The 22,732-nt window shown below is 45.6% G+C and overlaps 1 protein-coding gene across 2 annotated transcripts in view; it reads right to left on the minus strand.

Annotated features, from left to right (window-relative positions):
- PAPSS1 (3'-phosphoadenosine 5'-phosphosulfate synthase 1) overlaps positions 1 to 21,584 on the minus strand; it is a 169,308-nt gene extending 147,724 nt beyond the window's left edge. The window contains exons 1-2 of one of the 2 annotated variants that reach the window (XM_073571844.1): positions 21,379 to 21,517; positions 4,739 to 4,812 (exon numbers count right to left, since the gene is read on the minus strand). In XM_073571844.1, coding sequence (XP_073427945.1) covers positions 4,739 to 4,753 — 15 coding nt within the window. In that variant the 5' untranslated portion in view covers positions 4,754 to 4,812; positions 21,379 to 21,517. Of the gene's footprint in view, positions 1 to 4,738; positions 4,813 to 21,378 lie in introns of both variants that reach the window. The other variant, XM_073571843.1, reaches the window with a different exon arrangement.
- Positions 21,585 to 22,732: the final 1,148 nt, after the last annotated feature.

A 22,732-nucleotide genomic window follows, 5' to 3' on the forward strand; every position in this document is an offset into this window, starting at 1 on the left:
ATCTGCAACATTTCATATAGGAATACCTCTTTAAACCTATTGTCACTGACACTCTTCAAAATTTTAACTTGTACCAGTGGTGCAACGTTCCATCCAATTGTTGGCTTGGATGAAACAAAGAATTTACTGCACCATACTAAGCTTCACTGTATTAGGCCCCCACATATTAGATTTCAGGAAGTCATATTTTCATAAAAACAGCATGTTCCTGATTCTGAGAAAGTTAAGTAAATCATAGCAACTCCTAAACCATACCTATGGGTAGCCAGGCAGTTCAACACAGGCCCCTAATGAAGGAAAGGAAGTATATAGTTCATGTTACCTAGTAATTACCATATTTTTCGGACTATAAGAGCCACCTAGGATTTGGAGGAGATTAGAAAAAAAAAAGTTGAAACAAGAAATGTGGTAAATTCTGAACAAATATCCCCTCTCCTGGTATATATATCTCTCTAATCCAGGTATACACGGCCTCCCCTCATCCTTACCCCGGCAGGCACGGCCTCCCCTCATCCTTACCCCGGCAGGCACGGCCTCCCCTCATCCTTACCCCGGCAGGCACGGCCTCCCCTCATCCTTACCCCGGCAGGCACGGCCTCCCCTCATCCTTACCCCGGCAGGCACGGCCTCCCCTCATCCTTACCCCGGCAGGCACGGCCTCCCCTCATCCTTACCCCGGCAGGCACGGCCTCCCCTCATCCTTACCCCGGCAGGCACGGCCTCCCCTCATCCTTACCCCGGCAGGCACGGCCTCCCCTCATCCTTACCCCGGCAGGCACGGCCTCCCCTCATCCTTAGCCCGGCAGGCACGGCCTCCCCTCATCCTTAGCCCGGCAGGCACGGCCTCCCCTCATCCTTACCCCGGCAGGCACGGCCTCCCCTCATCCTTACCCCGGCAGGCACGGCCTCCCCTCATCCTTACCCCGGCAGGCACGGCCTCCCCTCATCCTTACCCCGGCAGGCACGGCCTCCCCTCATCCTTACCCCGGCAGGCACGGCCTCCCCTCATCCTTACCCCGGCAGGCACGGCCTCCCCTCATCCTTACCCCGGCAGGCACGGCCTCCCCTCATCCTTACCCCGGCAGGCACAGCCTCCCCTCATCCTTACCCCGGTAACCACGGCCTCCCCTCATCCCAGTAGGCAAGGCCTCCCCTCATCTTTATCCTGGGTATGCATGGCCTCCTCCTCCTTTTCCTGGTAGGCATGGCCTCCTCATCCTTATCCTGGTAGGCATGGCCCCCTCATCCACATCCTGGTAGGCATGGCCCCCATCTCCATCCCGGTATGCCAGGCCCCCCATCAGAAAAACATTAAAAAGAACATAAATCATTCTACTTACCTTCCTTTGCTCCCTTGCAGCTTCCTATTCCGATGCCAGCAGCTGATTTATGCTTGTAAGAATGGCATGGCATTGACATTGTGTGCTGCCTACAAGCAGAGGACAGATACTGGAATAGTCACGGCATGGGGAGCAGCGAGTATGTGTTAGCAGCAGCCTCCGGCTTCCTACAGCTGCCGGGCATTCACGTGTGCCCGCTACTAAAGGGAATGAATATTTACTGCTCTCCACTCACACTGGTGTGGACAGAACTGAATATTAATTTCTCTTTAGCAGCGGGCACAAGAGATAGCAGCACCAGCCGGCTCCTGTCTCCTTCTGACCCACTGTACCTCCTCTGCCACTCCCCCACCTCTCCATCCAGAGCAGGTACATATGGACTATAAGATGCAGCATCTCCCATTTTCCTCCACATTTTTGGAGGAGAAAAAGTTTGTCTTACATAGTCCGAAAAATACGGTATATGTATATGTTTGCTTCCAGATAAGTTTAGAGTATGAATTAAAGAAAGAGGAAACTAGCATTACTGAATTAAATCCATTCTTATTACATTCTGACAACTCCAAAAGAAAATATTATTGGTACAGAAAAGGCAAAATTCCTATTTGATGGTTAACTTGACTTACAAATTATAGTGAGAGAAAAATAACTGGCCACAGCATTCAAGTGGCTCCCTATCAACTATATTGCTCTGTTTCCTTTAGGCTATGTGCACACGTAGATTTTCGTCCTGCCGATTTTTCCGCGCAGATTTTAAGAAATCCGCAGGTCAAATGACCTGCATTTTTCCTGCGGATTTCTTACTTTTTTATTGCGGTTTTCCAGCGGTTTTTGTGCGGTTTTCCCCCTGCGTATTTGGAGAATGGAGCAGGTGGAAAACCGCACAAAAGAAGTGACATGCTGCTTTTTTCGGACCGCACAAAAAACGCGCAGAAAAAACCGCAGCGTGTGCACAGCGTTTTTTTTTTTATCATTGACTTACATTGTACTGTAAATCATAGTGCGGATCTGCAGCGTTTCTGTGCGGAAAAATCCGCTGCGGATCCAGAAATCTGCATCGTGTGCACATAGCCTTACTCTGCAGCACTTGTGACACTGAACAGATCCAACGTACTTCAGAGCAGCATTTACAAAAACCCTATTCGAAGAACTTGTAAGTGCTGCAGTCCTTGCCTAAAAGGCTGACCACAGCTGTTAAGACTTCAGTAGTAGCAGGTTACATAGGCAATGAGCAGTAAAAAAAATAATAGTAAACCCCTTTGGAGGATGGAGATTATTTTAAATAACAAGTAAATTGCAAAGTTGTTAGTTTTTACAAGTAGTTTGCCATTTTAACCATTTAATATGATGAGAATAGCCCTTTAAAGCTGATGGGCGGTACGGTGGTTCAGTGGTTAGGTGTGCAGCCTTGCAGCACTGGAGTCCTGGGTTCAAATCCCGCCAAGGATAAATCTGCCATGAGTTTGTATGTTCTCCCCATGATTGCATGGGTTTCCTCCGGTTTCCTCCCACACTCCAAAGACAATAGGGAATTTATATTGAGAGCCCCATCCGGGACAGTGCCAATATTGTCTGTAAAGCGCTGTGTAATGGCGCTATATAAATGAGTAAAACAAATAAAAAGAGGAACACTGTATTGTGTAGTCATTTTATACTAGGGTACAGTGATTACTAGATAAGAGTTCCACAAAAGACACCTGCGAAGAATATTGGAGACATAATTTCATGCTAATCGTTTGTATCCTATGTGACATGGGATTATAAAACACTCTTCAGTGTGCAGCTAGCTCAGCAGAGTGGTTAAGCCTCAAAGGCTATGGGTACAGTTACACCTAGCGATGCACCAGCGATCCAGACTAGCGATATGACGCGGTCAGGATCGCTGGTGCATCGCTAGGTGGTCGCTAGTGAGCTACCACTCAGGCAGATCTCACCAGTGACATCTCTGGGGACGGGGATCGCTACTTACCTGTCAGACGCGGCGATCCTGTGTCCTCCCGCCCGGCTCCACGCGTCGCTCGTCGTCACAGCAGGAAGCGCCGCAGGAAGTGGCCGACGAGGAATGGTCCAGCAGCTTCTCGCGCGATCAGCGATTACCAGCGGGGGAGCCGGTCGGAGGTAAGTATCACATGCAGTGATATCGCTAGCAATATCGCTGCAACGTCACAAAATCGGTGACTTTACAGCAATATTGCTAGCGATATCGCAGTGTGTAACGGGGGCTTATGAGTGACAGATCTCACACCTTGAGTCAGCTCAGAGCAGAACAAAAGGCTGACTTGCCATGTGGATACCATGTGGTCTTTACTGCTTTGTTGAGTCCGCTATGATTCCATAAGGAGTTATTGAGATACTACACGCCCTAGCCGTACACTGTGTTTGCGGAGACACGGGGAGAGGTCAGCGGGCACTCTAGGTCCACTAGCCGAAACCGCATGGACCAGGGATAGTCCCCCCAAACGCCTGCTCTCCCTTTAATGTGGATAAAACACTACTCAAACAACCAGGGCTGCCACTAGGAATTTCGGGGCCCCATACTGGCATAATTTTTGGGGCCCCCTTGAGACTCCGCCCAGGCTCCACCCTGCTCCACCTCCACCTCTCAAACTGTCCACAGTTCCACCGCTCTCTCTTGGAAAAACTCCACTTCTCACCTATCACACATTAACAGTTCCTATCACCAGATCACACATATAGCCGGCAGCTTTTGCTTTGGACAAAAGATTTTTTTAAGCCCCCACCATAACAGGGTAGACACTTTTGCCCGAGCTCTACTCTACTGTAACCTATTAAATATTTCTTAAAATATGCAATACACTTTAGGTATATTTTTAATTATTTTTCAATTTTTAAAATGACCAATAATATCACAAACAAGGAACAAATACCGCTACACCATGTCCAGACCACATATTACCACCACATGGTGACCTATAATACCATATACAAGGAACAAATACAACCACATCATGACCAGACCACATATTACTACCATAGTGACCGAATAATATCACATACAAGGAATACCACCGCACCATGACCAGACCAAATATTACCACCACAAAGTGACCAAATAATAGCACATACAAGGGACAAATACCACTGCACCATGCCCAGACCACATATTACCACCACTTGGTGACTGAATACTGCAATACTGATCATTAATAAAAAAAAAAACATAATACTATCACCATAAGTGGCATTATACACAGGAGATTTGTATTTAGTATGCAGTGTCTGTGTACAGGTAATATAGTGATCAAGGACATTATACACAGGAGCTCTGTATATAATGTACAGGTAACACAGTGATCACTGGTGACATTATACACAGGACCTCTGTATATATAGTATACAATGTACAGTGTCAGTGTACAGGTAACACACTAACTCACCAGTGATGTCTTCATCCTTGTTTTTCATTCATCCAGCACAGACCGTCATCACGTCTTCCAGGCAGGGCTAGTCTCTGCAGGAAATAACACAGTTATATGGAGCTCCGCTTGCAGAACACATTACTTATTTTTTCCCAACTTCTACATTACACCACATGAAGAAAAAAAGGCGAGTGTCGCTCTGCACAGTAACAAGACCGCCACCCCATTTAAAACAGTATCCTCAAAAAATTAAATACATCATTGCAGTAATAATATTCCTTAATTAGCCCCTATGGTAATAATATCCCCCATCCTGACCCCCGTGTGTCTCATTCCTGGCTTTAGCCATATGTTCTCCCATCCCACCTTCATGAGTATCCATTCTTCCCCATATGATCTCCATCGTATCCATTCTTCCCCATATGATCTCCATCGTATCCATTCTTCCCCATATGATCTCCATCGTATCCATCCTGCCCCATGATCCTGTGCGATCGGCCTCCAGCATTCTGCCCCCGGCCTCCAGCATTCTGCCCCCGGCCCCCAGCATTCTGCCCCCGGCCCCCCGGATCGAAGCTGTCAAAAAAAACAAACAAAAAAAACATGTTCCTTTTACCTGGCCGCGCTCCAGCGGCGGGCAAGGCTCGGTCCCTCCAAGCTGCTGAAGTTCGCTCTAGCCGGCGACTGACACTGACGTCAGACGCTGGCGAGGTGCGCGCTGTGGCTGATGTCAGCTGCCAGCCTCTGATTGACTGGCGGCTGTTAAAAAATTGACGTGCGGGCCGGCGGGCCCGCATGTCAATAGCGTTTAGCTGCCGCCCGCAGCGCCACGCTAAGGGCCCGGTTTACCTGCCGGTAGGGGCCCGGTGAGCAGAGGAGACCGGGCCCGATGCAGGCCCCAATACGCCAGTCAGGGCAGTAATGCCCAGATGGCGACCCTGCAAACAACACAGGGTGAGGGTAAAACAGCATGGCAATGCTTTATTGAATCACAAACAGGCAGATAACATGTAAAAAAGTCCCAGCAAAATGCCCCAAGATGGTGCACATTATAGTCTCACTGTTCCGCTGACTCGCCTGGATAATGGTAGCTGTTACTTCAGAGCTTCAAGGGTCGATTAACCCACCTGTGGCATGCACAAGTGTAGGAAGATGACAGTCCATTCAGGTACAAGGGCCAGTTGACCGGAGGGTCACAACCTGACTTCATCTTCTAGGATTAATTACCCCACCTGTGGCACGAACACAGAGGAGGTAAAGACAAGTTTAGAAAGAAGACAGTCCATTGAAGTACAAGGCCAGTTGACCCAAGGGCCACAACCTGACTTCTCCGAACATCTCCATGGAGCCAGGTGACCGGCGGGTCCCAATCCTGTCTTACTCCAAACGTATACATGGTTCAGCGATGGCGAATGGACCAGATCTGTATTCTTCCAAACGGGGCCGGGTCCCCTAGGATGTTTCCTGTAGAATGATAGATCTGTGTTCATTGTGATGGAGCCATGATGTATTGAAAGCAGTCCTGTAGGGTCCCCTGGATGTTTGGATGTCTTGGCAGAATCTCTGGCTGTCTCTCTCTCTGTGTCTCTCTTAACACAAGCAGATGCTTCTTTTTATAGTTCACAACTTTTCATTTAGGCATTCCACCACAGGCTTGGGGGAAGGTGGGGTACGGGACCATCCCTCACTGCTGGAGCGTTCAAACAACATGCATAGATTATCCTTCATATTGCAGAGAATGAATAGGTCATCAACATATTAACAAACATTGAAGCATTGTGCCTTTGTTTCCCAAAGATAGTAGAACAAAACTAGGACTGCAATACAAGGACAGATACCATAGCTAATCAGCAGCCAGTCAACAAATGACAGCTTTTGAACATTAAATCAATGACAAAAAGGGTCAACGTAGAAGATGCAGGATAGGAAAAAAAGTAGTCAGACAATCCGCGCTGCGAATCACTATAAACGATTATTATTACAGTGGTCTTTATTCAAAGCATTTCGAAGTTTCACAGAACTCCTTCCTCAGGAAAGTTTTATATAAAGACCACTGTAATAATAATCGTTTACAGTGATACGCAGAGCGGTTTGTCTGACCCCTTTTTATCCTATCCTGCATTTTCTACGTCGGTCCTTTGTGGATCTGCAGCAGCAAATCCTCCATGCTTATTACAAGCTCCATCTGGTGAGTGTATTATTTTTAAATTGATATACCTACACTGGATAATGCACTATTGCGCTATTTCTCTTCAATAGTATCACTAATAAGGGTCAATGGTCATTCGCACATGAACTCTAGCTCATGTCCCTGGGCCAACTGAAATAATAGTAGTCTGGTTAATTAAGATACAATGCTGTGTCTTCACAATGTTTATTTCCGAGATCACCAGAACAAGGTGAACGCCTAGCTACGGCTCGACCCAGTTCTAGCACCAAGGGGTATGGAGATACATAGAACAACCAGTTGAAGAAACCAGATAGCAAAGCTGTGTTTGGTCTTCAAGCATAGTAGGGGCCCGGCCACATCCAATGGTGCCAAAACAGGCTCCCTAGGACTGTTTATTAAAGAGTCATGATCTTTCATAGGTTTTGTAGCTTTTTAGCTGCAGAGGCAAGAGGAAGGGATTTAGGTTCAGCCCACAGGGCAGGAAAATGACCAAAAGGGAAAAAAGCCTAGTGTAAGGACGTGTTGTTGCTCTCTCTTTTATACATGGGGTCCACTTTGGAAGGGGGGGCTGCACCGAGTAACGTGTTAAGAAGAGCCCAAGGAGACAGCTGCCATCACATGCTACATGTGGTTCAGCGCACCCATAATCTAACATCACCCAGTAATTGACAGATATTCTGCTTATATCTTTTGCCCTACCACTAGCTGTATTTGCATATCGGCCCATTGTATATGTGTAACCATCACATATATAGTGTATTGTCTAGCGTGCCCTTAAGGTGATTTAATACATAATTTAATATTGGGTTGCGAACTTGCGCTTATCTCAATCCAAGAATCCACACATCAATTTTTCGGGGTTTAACATGCCATGCTAACGGGGCTGATTTCTAGCCCAATATAATCCTGTTAATGGACCGGGCTTATATCTAACAAGGAACTGGTGGCAGTTCTACCGGGCTGGCAGCGCTCTGTTTCACTGGTGCTAGTGAAATGTGACCTCTCAGCCTGTCAGGGTTGTGAGTGTGGAACCATGTCAGTGACTGTGTGGGCCACATACTCTCACTCCCTGTTCCTCCCTGGACCTGTGTGAATAAAACTGCAACAAGCTGACCTTACGTGTCCCCAGGGGGTGCGGAACATCACACTGGTGCAAGTGAAGAGACCATACCATGTAATTTCGCTGAATAGTGATATCAGGTGGGGTAGCGAGGTGTGGGTTTGTGACATGTGGTGGGAGCGGAGGGATTCTGCATGATCTCGCTGGTGTCATCCTTCACAACACCCACTTATATCATGGTTTTGTTGGGTCTTAAAAGAGTATTCTCTAGTTATTAAAATTGCTTTATTTAGTTAGAATGAAAATAAGTTTGCAAGTGACTTGTTTTTTCTATCTACTGTATTTCTCCTGAAATGAGAACTTTTATCTTTCATAGTGTAGAGCTAGTTGTTATCTAAGGAGCTTGGCCACTAATGTCTGTACAGACCCTGGTAAAGTATGTGCAGTAGTTACATTCCAGGTGATAAGTTAACTCCTATCATACTAGCCAGCTTATTGATTTCTATACAGCATTTATGCTCCCTCTCTCAACTTGTGACAAGCTACAGATATAAATCTTGCAAAATCATGACCCCCACCATCAGCTGCTTTTAAAGCAGGTTTCCCAATCATGGCTCATACTGAGCTATGATTTTGTTTAACCCCTTCATGACCCAGCCTATTTTGACCCAAATGACCTGGCCATTTTTTGCAATTCTGACCAGTGTCCCTTTATGAGGTAATAACTCTGGAACGCTTCAATGCATCCTAGTGATTCTGAGACTGTTTCTTCGTGACATATTGGGCTTAATGTTAGTGGTAAATTTAGGCCAATAATTTTTGCGTTTATTTGTGAAAACAACGGAAATTAGGTTGAAAATTTTGAAAATTTTGCAATTTTCAGATTTTGAATTTTTATTCTGTTAAACCAGAGAGTTATGTGACAAGAAATATTTAATAAATAACATTTCCCACATCTACTTTATATCAGCACAATTTTGGAAACAAAATTTGTTTTTGTTAGGAAGTTAAGGGTTAAAAGTTGCCCAGCGATTTCTCATTTTTACAACAAAATTTACAAAACCATTTTTTTAGGGACCACGTCACATTTGAAGTCACTTTCAGGGGTCTATATGGCAGAAAATACCCAAAAGTGACACCATTCTAAAAACTGCACCCCTCAAGCTACTCAAAACTACATTCAAGAAGATTAACCCTTCAGGTGCTTCACAGGAACTAAAGCAACGTGGAAGGAAAAAATGGACATTTTAATTTTTCCAACTAAAATTTTCTTTTAGCATCAATTTTTTGATTTTCACATGGGTAACAGGATAAAATGGATTATAAAATTTGTTGGGCAATTTCTCCTGAGTATAACGATACCTCATATGTGGTTATAAACCACTGTTTGGGCGCACGGCAGGGCTCAGAAGGGAAGGAGCGCCATTTGACTTTTTCAATGGAAAATATGCTGGAATATTTAGCGGTTGCCATGTCGCGTTTGGAGAGTCCCTGTGTGCCTAAACATTGGAGCTTCCCCACAAATGACCCCATTTTAGAAACTAGACCCTCTGAGGAACTTATCTAGATTTATAGTGAGCACTTTGAACCTCCAGGTGCTTCACAAATTGATCGGTAAAAAAAAAAAAAGTACTTTTTTTTTTTTTTTTTTTTTTCACAAAAATTTTCTTTTAGCCTCAGTTTTTTCTTTTTCACATGGGCAACAGGATAAAATGGATCATAAAATTTGTTGGGCAATTTCTCCTGAGTACACCGATACCTCATATGTGTTCATAAACCACTGTTTGGGCGCACAGCAGAGCCCCGAAGAAAAGGGGCACCATTTGACTTTTTGAATGGAAAAATTAGCTCCAATCGTTAGCGGACACCATGTAGCGTTTGGAGAGCCCCTGTGTGCCTAAACATTGGAGCTCCCCTACAAGTGACCCCATTTTGGAAACTAGACCCCCCAAGGAACTTATCAAGATGTGTGGTGGGCACTTTTAACCCCCAAGTGCTTCACAGAAGTTTATAACGCAGAGCAGTGAAAATAAAAAAGTTTTTTTTCCCTCAAAAATGATTTTTTTAGCCTACTATTTTTTATTTTCACAAGGCTAACAGGAGAAACTGGACCATAAAAGTTGTTGTTCAATTTGTCCAGAGTACGCTGATACCCTATATGTGGGGGGGGGGGGGGGGGGACCACTGTTTGGGCGCATGGGAGAGCTCAGAAGGGAAGGAGCGCGATTTTGGAATGCAGACTTTGATGGAATGTTCTGCGGGCATCATGTTGCGTTTGCAGAGCCCCTGATGTGCCTAAACAGTAGAAACCCCCCACAAGTGACCCCATTTTGGAAACTAGACCCCCCAAGGAGCTTATCTAGATATGTATTGAGCACTTTGAACCCCCAAGTGCTTCACAGAAGTTTATAACGCAGAGCCATAAAAATAAAAAATATTTTTTTCCTCAAAAATGATTTTTCAGCCCGCTATTTTTTATTTTCACAAGGGTAACAGGAGAAATTGGACCCCAAAAGTTGTTGTCCAGTTTGTCCTCAGTACGCTGGTACCCCATATGTGGGGGGAACCACTGTTTGGGCACACGTCATGGGTCGTATTGGCAAAACTTTTCATGACGACTATGTGGCGTCAACGGTCGGAAGGGGTTAAATGCCTTGTTATCTCTATGTGTAAAGACAGTGAAATCCGTTTACATGTATGTGTTACAGTAGAACTTGTGGTGAGCTTTATAGTTCTGCTAATAATGTGTTTCCTCGAAAATTAGATAGGGTCTTATATTAATTTTTGCTCCAAACAATGTGCTAAGCCTCATTTCAAAGCAATATCTTATCTTTCCATGAACAAGTATTTGTAAATCAGTTTTTCATGTAGCAAACAAGAGAATATAAATATGTCAAGAACAAAATATCATCAGAAGATATAACCCATTCAACTGTGAAGTAAAACAATTGCCAACTATGCAATGAACTAAATAGGTCATGCCCACAAGTGCACTGAACTTTTACAGATTTATTATTCCAGACTCATGAATAGAATGATTGTTCATAGAGAAACGCCAAATATATAAATTATCTACTGACCTGACAAACAGAACCACAAAATAGCTATGAAAGCGCAAGGAACATGGTCTGCACCATTACATCTCCACCTTTATGCTCAAGGTCACCTGCCTCATAACCAAAGAAAAACAAGAAATCACTATGGCAAGTTACAGTGACCTGCCTGTATAACATACACAGTGTCAACAGACCGCAATATACAGTAGGTATTTATAACAATTTATTACCTTCACTAGAAACAGACTTATGGCAGGACTTTACAATTGAGAAAGCAAGTGACATGTTGAGATGTCAGACATGGAAAAAAAATGAAGTTCCATACGTTACTGACCACCTTTAGTTAACCGAAATTGCAGTTTCATTCTGAACTTTCATACCTTCATTTATGTCCAGATCCCATGATATGCAGTTTGTAAACTACTCCTAGTTTAAAGGGAATCTGTCACCTCATTTTCGGGCTATAAGCTGCCGGCACCGCCATCAGGGGCTTATCTACAGTATTCTGTAATGCTGTAGATAAGCCCCTGATGTAACCTGAAAGATAAGAAAAACGAGTTAGATTATACTCACTGGGGTGCGGTCCGCTGTGGTGGATGTGGCGGTCCAGTCCGGCGCCTCCCATCTTCTAGGGATGACGTCCTCCTCACTTCTGCCGCGGCTCCTGTGCAGGCGTACTTTCTCTGCCCTGTTGAGGGCAGAGTAAAGTACTGCAGTGCGCAGGGAAAGGTCAGAGAGGTCTGGCGCTTGCGCACTGCAGTACTCTGCTCTGCCCTCAACAGGGCCTGCGCCAGATTCACGACGGGAAGCCAAGAAGAGGACGTTATCTCTAGAAGATGGGAGGCGCCGGACCCAGACCGCGACACCGCTACTGGGTGAGTATAAAATAACTTGTTTTTCTTCTCTTTCAGGTTACATCGGGGGCTTATCTACAGCATTATAGAATACTGTAGATAAGCCCCTGATGGCGGTGGCCATATCAGCGGAGCATCTACACTGCATTGCTACATCTACATTGCTTTTCAAATGCTAGCTTCCTTTTCTACAGCCTGCCATCCCTGACACTGTACATGTTTGCGGTCTTCCCTGCCCAAGCCATGAATATCTGTGTACAAACCCTCACCCTCCCTGCTCCCATCTCTAAAGGCCCCGTCACACATAGTGATCTCGCTAGCAAGATCACTGCTGAGTCACAAGTTTTGTGACACAACAGCGATCTCACCAGCGAGATAGCTGTGTGTGACAGCGATCGGCCCCCCCTGCCGGTATCGCTGATCGCTCTTGGAAAGCCCTGGACATTTCTTCCATCGCTGGTCTCCCGCTGGCCAGCACGCATCGCTGCGCGTGACAGGCGGGAGACCAGCGATCAGCTGGTAACTAATGTACACATCGGGTATCCAAGGGACGTGCGTCCCTTAGAAACCTGATGTGTACGTTAGTTACCAGCGCGCTGATGCAGGGAGCTGGTAACTAAGGTACACATCGGGTATCTAAGTTTCGCACGTCCCTTAGATACCCGATGTGTACCTTAGCTACCAGCTCCCTGCATCAGCGCGCTGGTAACTAACGTACACAGCGATGCCGCGCGCTCGGCGTCGCTGTGCTGATCACTGGTGAAGCTGTCTGTTTGACAGCTCACCAGCGATCCTAACACGTTGATATCATTGTCGGGATCGCTGATGAGTCGCTATATGTCACTCCAGCTTAAAGGGAAGGTGCCGTGTTTTTTCATAATTTAATGTAAAAAAGAAAATAGTATAAAAAGATATTGTCCCCTAAGCTTGACTCAGTGGTGTGTATGGTTTGTTTTTTGTACGGTATTAATGCAGCCACTGGGGGCTGCCATCTTACCTTGCTGGCTGCTGAACGACACTTTCCATGCTTATTTACGGCAGTCCCTGGGCATAAGACATAACAGCCGGCTCCCGACCCTATCTCTTTCATTGCAGCAGCATCAGGAGTGAACTGGGCACGCCTCTGTGGGCAGCTCAATTCACAGCTGTAGGTGTGGCCAGGTGCCATCTTATTAGAGCCCAGTGCGTTCCTTTTAGCTCCATTTACACTCCATTGCAAGCCCTGGATGCTGTACTATTCCAGCATAACGGCTTGGATGTTCACTCTGCACATACCAGCTGCAGAAGAACCAGGACGAGCTGCTGGAGACCGAGCTGCTCTTTCCAAAACACCTGACCAGCTGCTGCCCCTGCAAAACATAGGAGGACCTTCTCCCTGCTGTTTCAAAACACTTGGCCATCTGCTGGACATCTAATCCTCTCCTGTGTGATACTGATTGCTGAGCTGTGTATCTAATCCTCTCCTGTGTGATACTGTCTGCTGATCCGTGTATCTAATCCTATCATGTATGATACTGACAGCTGAGCCGTGTATCTAATCCTCTCCTGTGTGATACTGACTGCTGAGCCGTGTATCTAATCCTATCCTGTGTGATACTAACTGCTGAGCCATGTGTCTAATCCTCTCCTGTGTGATACTGTCTGCTGATCCGTGTATCTAATCCTATCCTGTGTGATACTGACTGCTGAGCCGTGTATCTAATCCTCTCCTGTGTGATACTGACTGCTGAGCCGTGTATCTAATCCTATCATGTGTGTTACTGACTGCTGAGCCATGTGTCTAATCCTCTCCTGTGTGATACTGACTGCTGAGCCATGTGTCTAATCCTCTCCTGTGTGATACTGTCTGCTGATCCGTGTATCTAATCCTATCCTGTGTGATACTGACTGCTGAGCCGTGTATCTAATCCTCTCCTGTGTGATACTGACTGCTGAGCCGTGTATCTAATCCTATCATGTGTGTTACTGACTGCTGAGCCGTGTGTCTAATCCTATCATGTGTGTTACTGACTGCTGAGCCATGTGTCTAATCCTCTCCTGTATGATACTGTCTGCTGATCCGTGTATCTAATCCTATCCTGTGTGATGCTGACTGCTGAGCCGTGTATCTAGTCCTCTCGTGTGATACTGTCTGCTGAGCCGTGTATCTAATCCTATCCCGTGTGATACTGACTGCTGAGCCGTGTATCTAATCCTATCCAGTGTGATTCTGCTCTCCTGAAATACTCTGTGCTGCTGTCACCCTGCTGGTCTTATGTGTGATCTACATGGTGGTATTGTGTATGATCTATATGGCGGTATTATGTGAGAACACTATGGCAGTATTATCTGCTAAAAGGGGACCCATTCTAGGGTGGTTCTGACTGAGCACCTGCACACGGGTCAGGGGTAATAGTTAGGTGCAGTCAGGGGAGGGCTGGTGAGGCAGCTGAAGAGAGGGGTCTCATTTTTATCGCTACTGAATGGCTACATTTCCCCCCATCCTGCTTCCCAGCGTCACCCCAGACTGTGCCTATTGCCTCGCTTTCACACATCGCCAGAACAGGATCTGAGGAGGGGAATGTGGTCTTTGCATGCAAAGTCTGGATCAGAACAGGCCATCAATCAGCAGAAATGTTTCCTGGATTTCTGTGGTGTTGTCACCCTGCTCCTCCCCATATATCTCCCTCTGTGCCCCCCATAGACCAGCACACTGCTCTCCTGAAATACTCTGTGCTGCTGTCACCCTGCTCCCAGAATCCTTGCTGCCTGCCATGCTCAGTGACCAAAGACCCCATTCCTCTCCTCAGAGCCTGTCCTGGCGATGTGTGAAAGCGAGGCGACAGGAGCCTGATGTATGGTGGAAGGAGCAGGGTGACAGCAGCACAGAGTATTTTAGGAGTGCAGTGTGCTGGTCTATGGGGGGCACCCTGTTCGGTGCCAGGGATTGTACATAGAGTGCTGTGTTTTATACACATGGATAGACTGTCTGCTCCACAGAAATCCAGGACACATTTCTGCTGATTGATGACCTGTTCTGATCCAGACTTTGCATGCAAAGACAGTAAGTAACTTTGCAGGCCCCATCAAAATGGCAGCTCACTGTGTTCCTAGATGTCATCCTCTATTTTCCCTTAGCAAACATCCAGAAGGGGAGGAGAGGAGTGACACCACACCCATGTCAGCAGATTCCGCCCATAATTACTGCAGGGCAGTAATGTGAGCTAGTTGTACACTAGGTTTTTGTGCCAAATATCAGTAGCTGCTCCCCCTAGTGTTAACAAGTGGAAATGCCAAACTTATTAAAATTATTTTTCATATTTTGCAAAATTAAAAACAAACGATAATATTTTTTAAGAAAATGTAAACATTATTTCTTTACATTTTTTCAATTGCTGAAAAAAAAATTTTTGGACGGCACCTTCCCTTTAAGGGTAGAGCTGCACGACTGTTTTCACTACATCCGAGAACAATGGTCCGATTATTCTTATCAGAGCTTGATCAGAGTGGCATCAGTTTTTCTTAGATGTAGTTCTCCATTATGTCAGTCCACGAATAACGTACCGCACTCGGATGTCATCCAAGTTCGGTCCAATTTTTTTCACGGACCCATTGCCATTTTTGATCCAACATTCGGACAGGGTTCGTACAAGAAAACTGTATGTGTGCATGAGCCCAGACACCGAGTGATGGGAATGAGAAAGCCATCATGAGCTGCTGCAACGTTTTCACTAAATTTGAGCTAGATTAACGCCTTAGGTTGCATTCATACACCGCTCTACGCTCACTACTTGCATCAGTTTCCATCTAAATACCTTGGATTCAGACAGAAACAATCTGTACTCTGTCCTCTGTTAAGGCAATGTCTGTATTTTCTTAGGTGCACACAAAAGCACAGTACCCGGCAAAGATGATGCAGTTGTACAGACAAACAAATTAACAGACCTATATATAAAATTCACAAGTACAGTATGAACCTATAAATAATGTATACAATTACACTTTGTAAATTTTATGATGTATACATATACACACACGATAGTATATTATACATAGAGTACTGTGCAAAAGTTTTAGGCAGGTGAGCAAAAAATTTGCAAAGTAAGAGTGCTTTCAGAAATAGAAGTGCTAACAGTTTATTTTTTATCGTTGAAAGAAATGTACTTTCCAAGTTCTTTTGAAGAAGAACCAAGACATGAGCAACATTGTGGAGCAGAGACACAGTAGTTTATCAAGGAAACTTAGCACAGTAAATTAAAGCCAAGTCATGCTTTACTACCCTTAAAAATCGGAAGACGTCCTGCACTCCTATCAGCTCAGAACTACCAGAAACTAAGGGGAACCAGTAGCACCCATGTACTATTCACATTATGGTGGTCTTCACGGAAGAATTGCAGCCAAAAGCTATGGGGTGCAGAAAAATGACAGCAGGTACTCTGGACTAATGGGTCAAAATGTGTAATATTTAGCTGTAACATAAGAAAAGTAGTTCACTGAAGGGCAGGATAACAATAATGAGGGTGCATGATGGAGGGACCTTGAAAGTTCTGAGCTGCATTTTAACAAAGGAGATGGGCATGTGGCTCAGGATTAATGCTTAATAATTAATTCCTTAATGCTGGGAAATACAAACATACAGGCATTGTCATTAAGAACCATCTTCAGCGTAAAGGAGGACAAGGCGTTCTAGAAGAGATGCTATGGCCCCCTCCTAGCCCTGATGTCAACATCAACTCTTTCTAGGAGAAAATGAAGAGAAGGATTTGTACAAAGCCTACATCCCAGAAAATAAGTGGTTAGTTCTCCATGTATCTAGAAGAAATGATACTTTGATGCTGTGTTGAAGTCAAAGGGTGGCCACATCAAATATTGATTTGATTTTGATTTATCTTTTCTTCATTCCCATTGCATAAATTGATAAAAAGAAACTATGAACACTTCTATTTTTAAAGCATTCTTACTTTGTAGTATTTTTTGCACAGTACTGTATAACTAGAATTAACTGGGTGTATTACAGGTATAGATTGCAAATACCGGATATATTTCATAGGTCACAAAAAGTAATATATAATTCATAGAAATAAACAGGAATTAAAACTTGAAGATCTCTGTGGATGTGTAACTGTGATCGTCACACCTAGCTTTCCCAGACCCCTTTATCTCTGACTGCAAGAAAAGGAACATTGGCCATAAAGTCTGTCTTGCTATGAGACAGTTTATGGTGGTAAATTAGGAGCAATTTTGTAGGTTTGATTTGCTTCTGTCTGTGTAGTCATTGCACAATGTTCGATAAGTTTAACGTATCTTTATGGAAGAATTCTGTCTAGTACCAAATTCCCACTTTTCCCGTTACACCCATACAAAAAAATCATATCATAAATACAGCTAAATACCACACTACAGGCAGCCTGGATAACTGTGCACGTAATTGCAGCCAGGTAGGTTTTACTCTGAAATGTAGCAGTGTTTAAGAAAAAACCTAACTCCGGTGAGGCGGCTTCTCCCCATCCTACCCCACAAGCCAAAGCGCTGCCAGTTCCGGATCATGTACACATACCCTAACAGTCCTGAGGTATGCTGTATGAAGTAATATATGGGGCCCATTATACTGTATGAAGTAATATATGGGGCCCATTATACTGTATGAAGTAATATATGGGGCCCATTATACTGTATGAAGTAATACATGGGGCCCATTATGCTGTACGAAGTAATACATGGGGCCCATTATGCTGTACGAAGTAATACATGGGGCCCATTATACTGTATGAAGTAATATATGGGGCCCATTACACTTTATTAATATATGGCGCCCATTATACTGTACGCAGTAATATATGGGGCCCATTATGCTGTACGAAGTAATATATGGTGCCCATTATTCAGTTTGAAGTAATATATGGTGCCTATTATTCTGTATGAAGTAATATATGGTGCCTATTATGCTGTATTAAGTAATATATGGTGCCTATTATGCTGTATTAAGTAATATATTGGGCCCATTATACTGGATGAAGTAATATATTGGGCCCATTATACTGTATGAAGTCATATATGGGGCCCATTATACTGTATGAAGTCATATATGGTGCCTATTATGCTGTATGAATATATTGGGCCCATTATACTGTATGAAGTAATATATTGGGCCCATTATACTGTATGAAGTAATATATGGGGCCCATTATACTGTATGACATAATATATGGGGCCCATTATACTGTATGAAGTAATATAATGGGCCCATTATACTGTATGAAGTAATATATTGGGCCCATTATACTGTATGAAGTAATATATTGGGCCCATTATACTGTATGAAGTAATATATGGGGCCCATTATACTGTATGAAGTAATATATGGGGCCAATTATACTGTATGAAGTAATATATGGGGCCCATTATACTGTATGAAGTAATATATGGGGCCCATTATACTGTATAAAGTAATATATTGGGCCCATTATACTGTATAAAGTAATATATAGGGCCAATTATACTATGTGAAGTAATATATTGGGCCCATTATACTGTATGAAGTAATATATGGGGCCCATTATGCTGTATAAAGTAATATATTGGGCCCATTATACTGTATGAAGTAATATATTGGGCCCATTAATACTGTATGAATATATTGGGCCCATTATACTGTATGAAGTAATATATGGGGCCCATTATGCTGTATGAAATAATATTTGGGGCCCAATAAACTGTATGCAGTAATATATGGGGCCCATAATACTGTGTGGAGCATTATGTGGGGATAGGGGATGACTTTCTGTTTGTTGTGGATCTGACCGCTGGGACCCCCATGATCCTGGGAAACGTAGTTTTGAAGAGCACCATGTAAATGGAGCTGTGGTCAGTCATAAGCACTGTGGTGCCATTCACATGTGGCTCTTCAAATAACTCCTATAAGAGAGTGGTGAGGGGCATGACAAAGTATAGCAAAAATTCACTGATCGGGGTGAGGAGTGCTATAGTTTGTGGGCTGGTGGGGTTTGTGTGGCAGGGCTGCATTTTTGTGCCAGGCCTACCATTGCCATTATTGACCCTTGTCCTGGATACTTCTGTGTTGTTCTTCTATGTGCCTGCGATGCCGCTGACATCTTTGTGTTTGGACACCTTTTTTCTCTAGTTATCTAAATCAAAATGTCCGTTATTGTACTCAGTTTTACAGGCTAGATATGAAAATTTACTTTGTGGGGGGGGGGGGGGGGCGTCATTTTGCTGTTCGCCTCAGGCAGCAGATAGGCTAGGTTCACCCCTGAATGCCCCATAGATCAAAGCTCCACTCTCGGCCCTAAACAGATCGATTTTATCCATTACTGACAGCGCATTTCATTACTATATGATTCTTGGGGAACGTGGCATAAGACATGAGTGGTCTGGGCATGGGCACTACCAATGAATAAGGCTGAATGTGTACTGACCCCAGATATAGATCAGCCAATGCCACAGGGTACGTGGCATAAGACAGGAGTGGTCTGGGCATGGGCACTACCAATGAATGAGGCTAAATGTGTACTGACCCCAGATATAGATCAGCCAATGTCACAGGGTACGTGGCATAAGACAGGAGTGGTCTGGGCATGGGCACTGCCAATGAATGAGGCTGAATGTGTACTGACCCCAGATATAGATCAGCCAATGTCACAGGGTACGTGGCATAAGACATGGAGGGTCTGCACAGGGGCACTGCCAATGATTGAGGCTGAATGTGTACTGACCCCAGATATAGATCAGCCAATGTCACAGGGTACGTGGCATAAGACATGGAGGGTCTGCACAGGGGCACTGCCAATGAATGAGGCTGAATGTGTACTGACCCCAGATATAGATTAGCCAATGTCACAGGGTACGTGGCATAAGACATGGAGGGTCTGCACAGGGGCACTGCCAATGAATGAGGCTGAATGTGTACTGACCCCAGATATAGATCAGCCAATGTCACAGGGTACGTGGCATAAGACATGGAGGGTCTGCACAGGGGCACAGCCAATGAATGAGGCTGAATGTGTACTGACCCCAGATATAGATCAGCCAATGTCACAGGGTACGTGGCATAAGACATGGAGGGTCTGCACAGGGGCACTGCCAATGATTGAGGCTGTATAAGTCCCCCAGGGTATCTACCAGCCAGTGGCACACAGTACGTGGCATAAGACAGGAGTGGTCTGAGCATGGGCACTGCCAATGAATGAGGCTGAATGTGTACTGACCCCAGATATAGATCAGCCAATGCCACACGGTACGTGGCATAAGACATGGAGGGTCTGCACAGGGGCACTGCCAATGAATGAGGCTGTATAAGTCCCCCAGGGTATCTACCAGCCAGTGGCACAGGGTACGTGGCATAAGACAGGAGTGGATTGAGCATGGGCACTGCCAATGAATGAGACTGAATGTGTACTGACCCCAGATATAGATCAGCCAATGCCACAGGGTACGTGGCATAAGACATGGAGGGTCTGCACAGGGGCACTGCCAATGAATGAGGCTGAATGTGTACTGACCCCAGATATAGATCAGCCAATGTCACAGGGTACGTGGCATAAGACATGGAGGGTCTGCACAGGGGCACTGCCAATGAATGAGGCTGAATGTGTACTGACCCCAGATATAGATCAGCCAATGCCACAGGGTACGTGGCATAAGACATGGAGGGTCTGCACAGGGGCACTGCCAATGAATGAGGCTGAATGTGTACTGACCCCAGATATAGATCAGCCAATGCCACAGGGTACGTGGCATAAGACATGGAGGGTCTGCACAGGGGCACTGCCAATGAATGAGGCTGAATGTGTACTGACCCCAGATATAGATCAGCCAATGCCACAGGGTACGTGGCATAAGACATGGAGGGTCTGCACAGGGGCACTGCCAATGAATGAGACTGAATGTGTACTGACCCCAGATATAGATCAGCCAATGCCACAGGGTACGTGGCATAAGACATGGAGGGTCTGCACAGGGGCACTGCCAATGAATGAGGCTGAATGTGTACTCACCCCAGATATAGATCAGCCAATGCCACAGGGTACGTGGCATAAGACATGGAGGGTCTGCACAGGGGCACTGCCAATGAATGAGGCTGAATGTGTACTGACCCCAGATATAGATCAGCCAATGTCACAGGGTACGTGGCATAAGACATGGAGGGTCTGCACAGGGGCACTGCCAATGAATGAGGCTGAATGTGTACTCACCCCAGATATAGATCAGCCAATGCCACAGGGTACGTGGCATAAGACATGGAGGGTCTGCACAGGGGCACTGCCAATGAATGAGGCTGAATGTGTACTGACCCCAGATATAGATCAGCCAATGTCACAGGGTACGTGGCATAAGACATGGAGGGTCTGCACAGGGGCACTGCCAATGAATGAGGCTGTACGTGTGCCGCCCTCCCGGGTCACCCTGGCTGCTCTGCCGCCGCACTCCATACATGAAGGCACAGGAGAAGTAACCAGACACCCAGAGTCCTCCGCGGCCAAACTACGGGGGAAACAGCCCGGTCCGTGGCCGCCACTCACCCAGTTCTGCAGCTTGCTGCTCAGCTTCACCTTCTTGCTCCTGTTCTCCGATATCTCCATGGTGCTCGGCGTCTTCAGGCCGCGTCAGGTACCGGCAGCAGGATGCAGGCACCAGCAGCGCTACCCGAGGACAGGGGCGTGTCTGCGAGGATTCCGCCCCCACAGTCGTGCCGGAGCTCAGCTACCGAGCGGCCGTAGTGCGCCTGCGCCAAGCCTCGGAAATGAGGCAATTGTGAGCACGCAGGCAGGCGGCCGGCTGCAGGAAGTGGTCCGCGAGCTGAGAGGGTGGGAGACTCAGCACAGCCCCCCGGGTCCGCGTCACGCTCCCCTGTCCGGGCGGGCGGCTGCTTGCTGTGAGGAGTCACTGTCCCGCCACATTCATCTCTCCAATACACTAATTGTAGTCAGGAAACTTGGATAGTGTGAAATCAGTCGTGAGGTATATTAACCCTGTGAAGACCTGGCCAGTTTTTGCTTTTGCTCTTTCGTAGGTTTTTCTCCTCCCCTTTGTTACAAAGTCACATTGTCTTACGTTTCCAGCACTATGTATATGAGATTTTCACTTGTTCATGTTTGCTGTGTTCTTGGTGCTGTGGAATAGACCGGGGAATATTCTTCTCAAGGTCAATGCGACTGTGATCATAATAAACCAAAGATTAATGAAATGATAAAAATAATTTGTGAGCTAAAAAAATAGACTCTTGTAGAACAATGTTTTGTATTGCCCGCTTCTGTAACCACTTATTTTTCTGTCCTGCCTTTGTCGCAGTTCTATCATAGAACCACACAGACAAAACAGAAGTAACAAATCATACGTCACCATTTCCCTTTTTATAAGAACATTTAAGTCTTTGCTAGTAGCCACACCTGTTCCTTGCTGGTTGATGCACAACAACTCCCAGAGACTCCAATTAAGGGGAGCGGAGCGGGGGCTGCAGATAAGGGCTGAGTTAAATACAATATTATAGTATAACACTGAAGCATAGTTTGGTGTTTTTCTGCTTTAATCTGTGCTGTTTATCCCCATTTAACATGTGCCCCGTGGACAATGCTACCAGGTGTGCGTCTGGGATGTGATGCCGTTTCAGGGTGAACACATCTGTGTGAGTGTAATGGTACCGTTACACTTAGCGACGCACCAGCGATCCCGACAACGATGCGACGTGGTAAGGATCGCTGGTATGTCGCTAAATGGTCGCTGGTAAGCTGTGTGGTGTAATGACCACTGTGTCCGCTAGGGGGCGCTGTGTGGGTGTCCCAGGATGAACGGATAGCCTTGTCCAGAGTGGTAACAGGAGCAGGGTGCTAAAGGATCGTTATGTATCTCAAGGTGGGTGGCCTTAGGATGGAGGCT

The sequence above is a fragment of the Dendrobates tinctorius genome, unplaced genomic scaffold, assembly GCF_039654945.1.
Source record: "Dendrobates tinctorius isolate UK_male_01 unplaced genomic scaffold, ASM3965494v1 ptg000030l, whole genome shotgun sequence".
Classification (NCBI taxonomy): domain Eukaryota; kingdom Metazoa; phylum Chordata; class Amphibia; order Anura; family Dendrobatidae; genus Dendrobates; species Dendrobates tinctorius.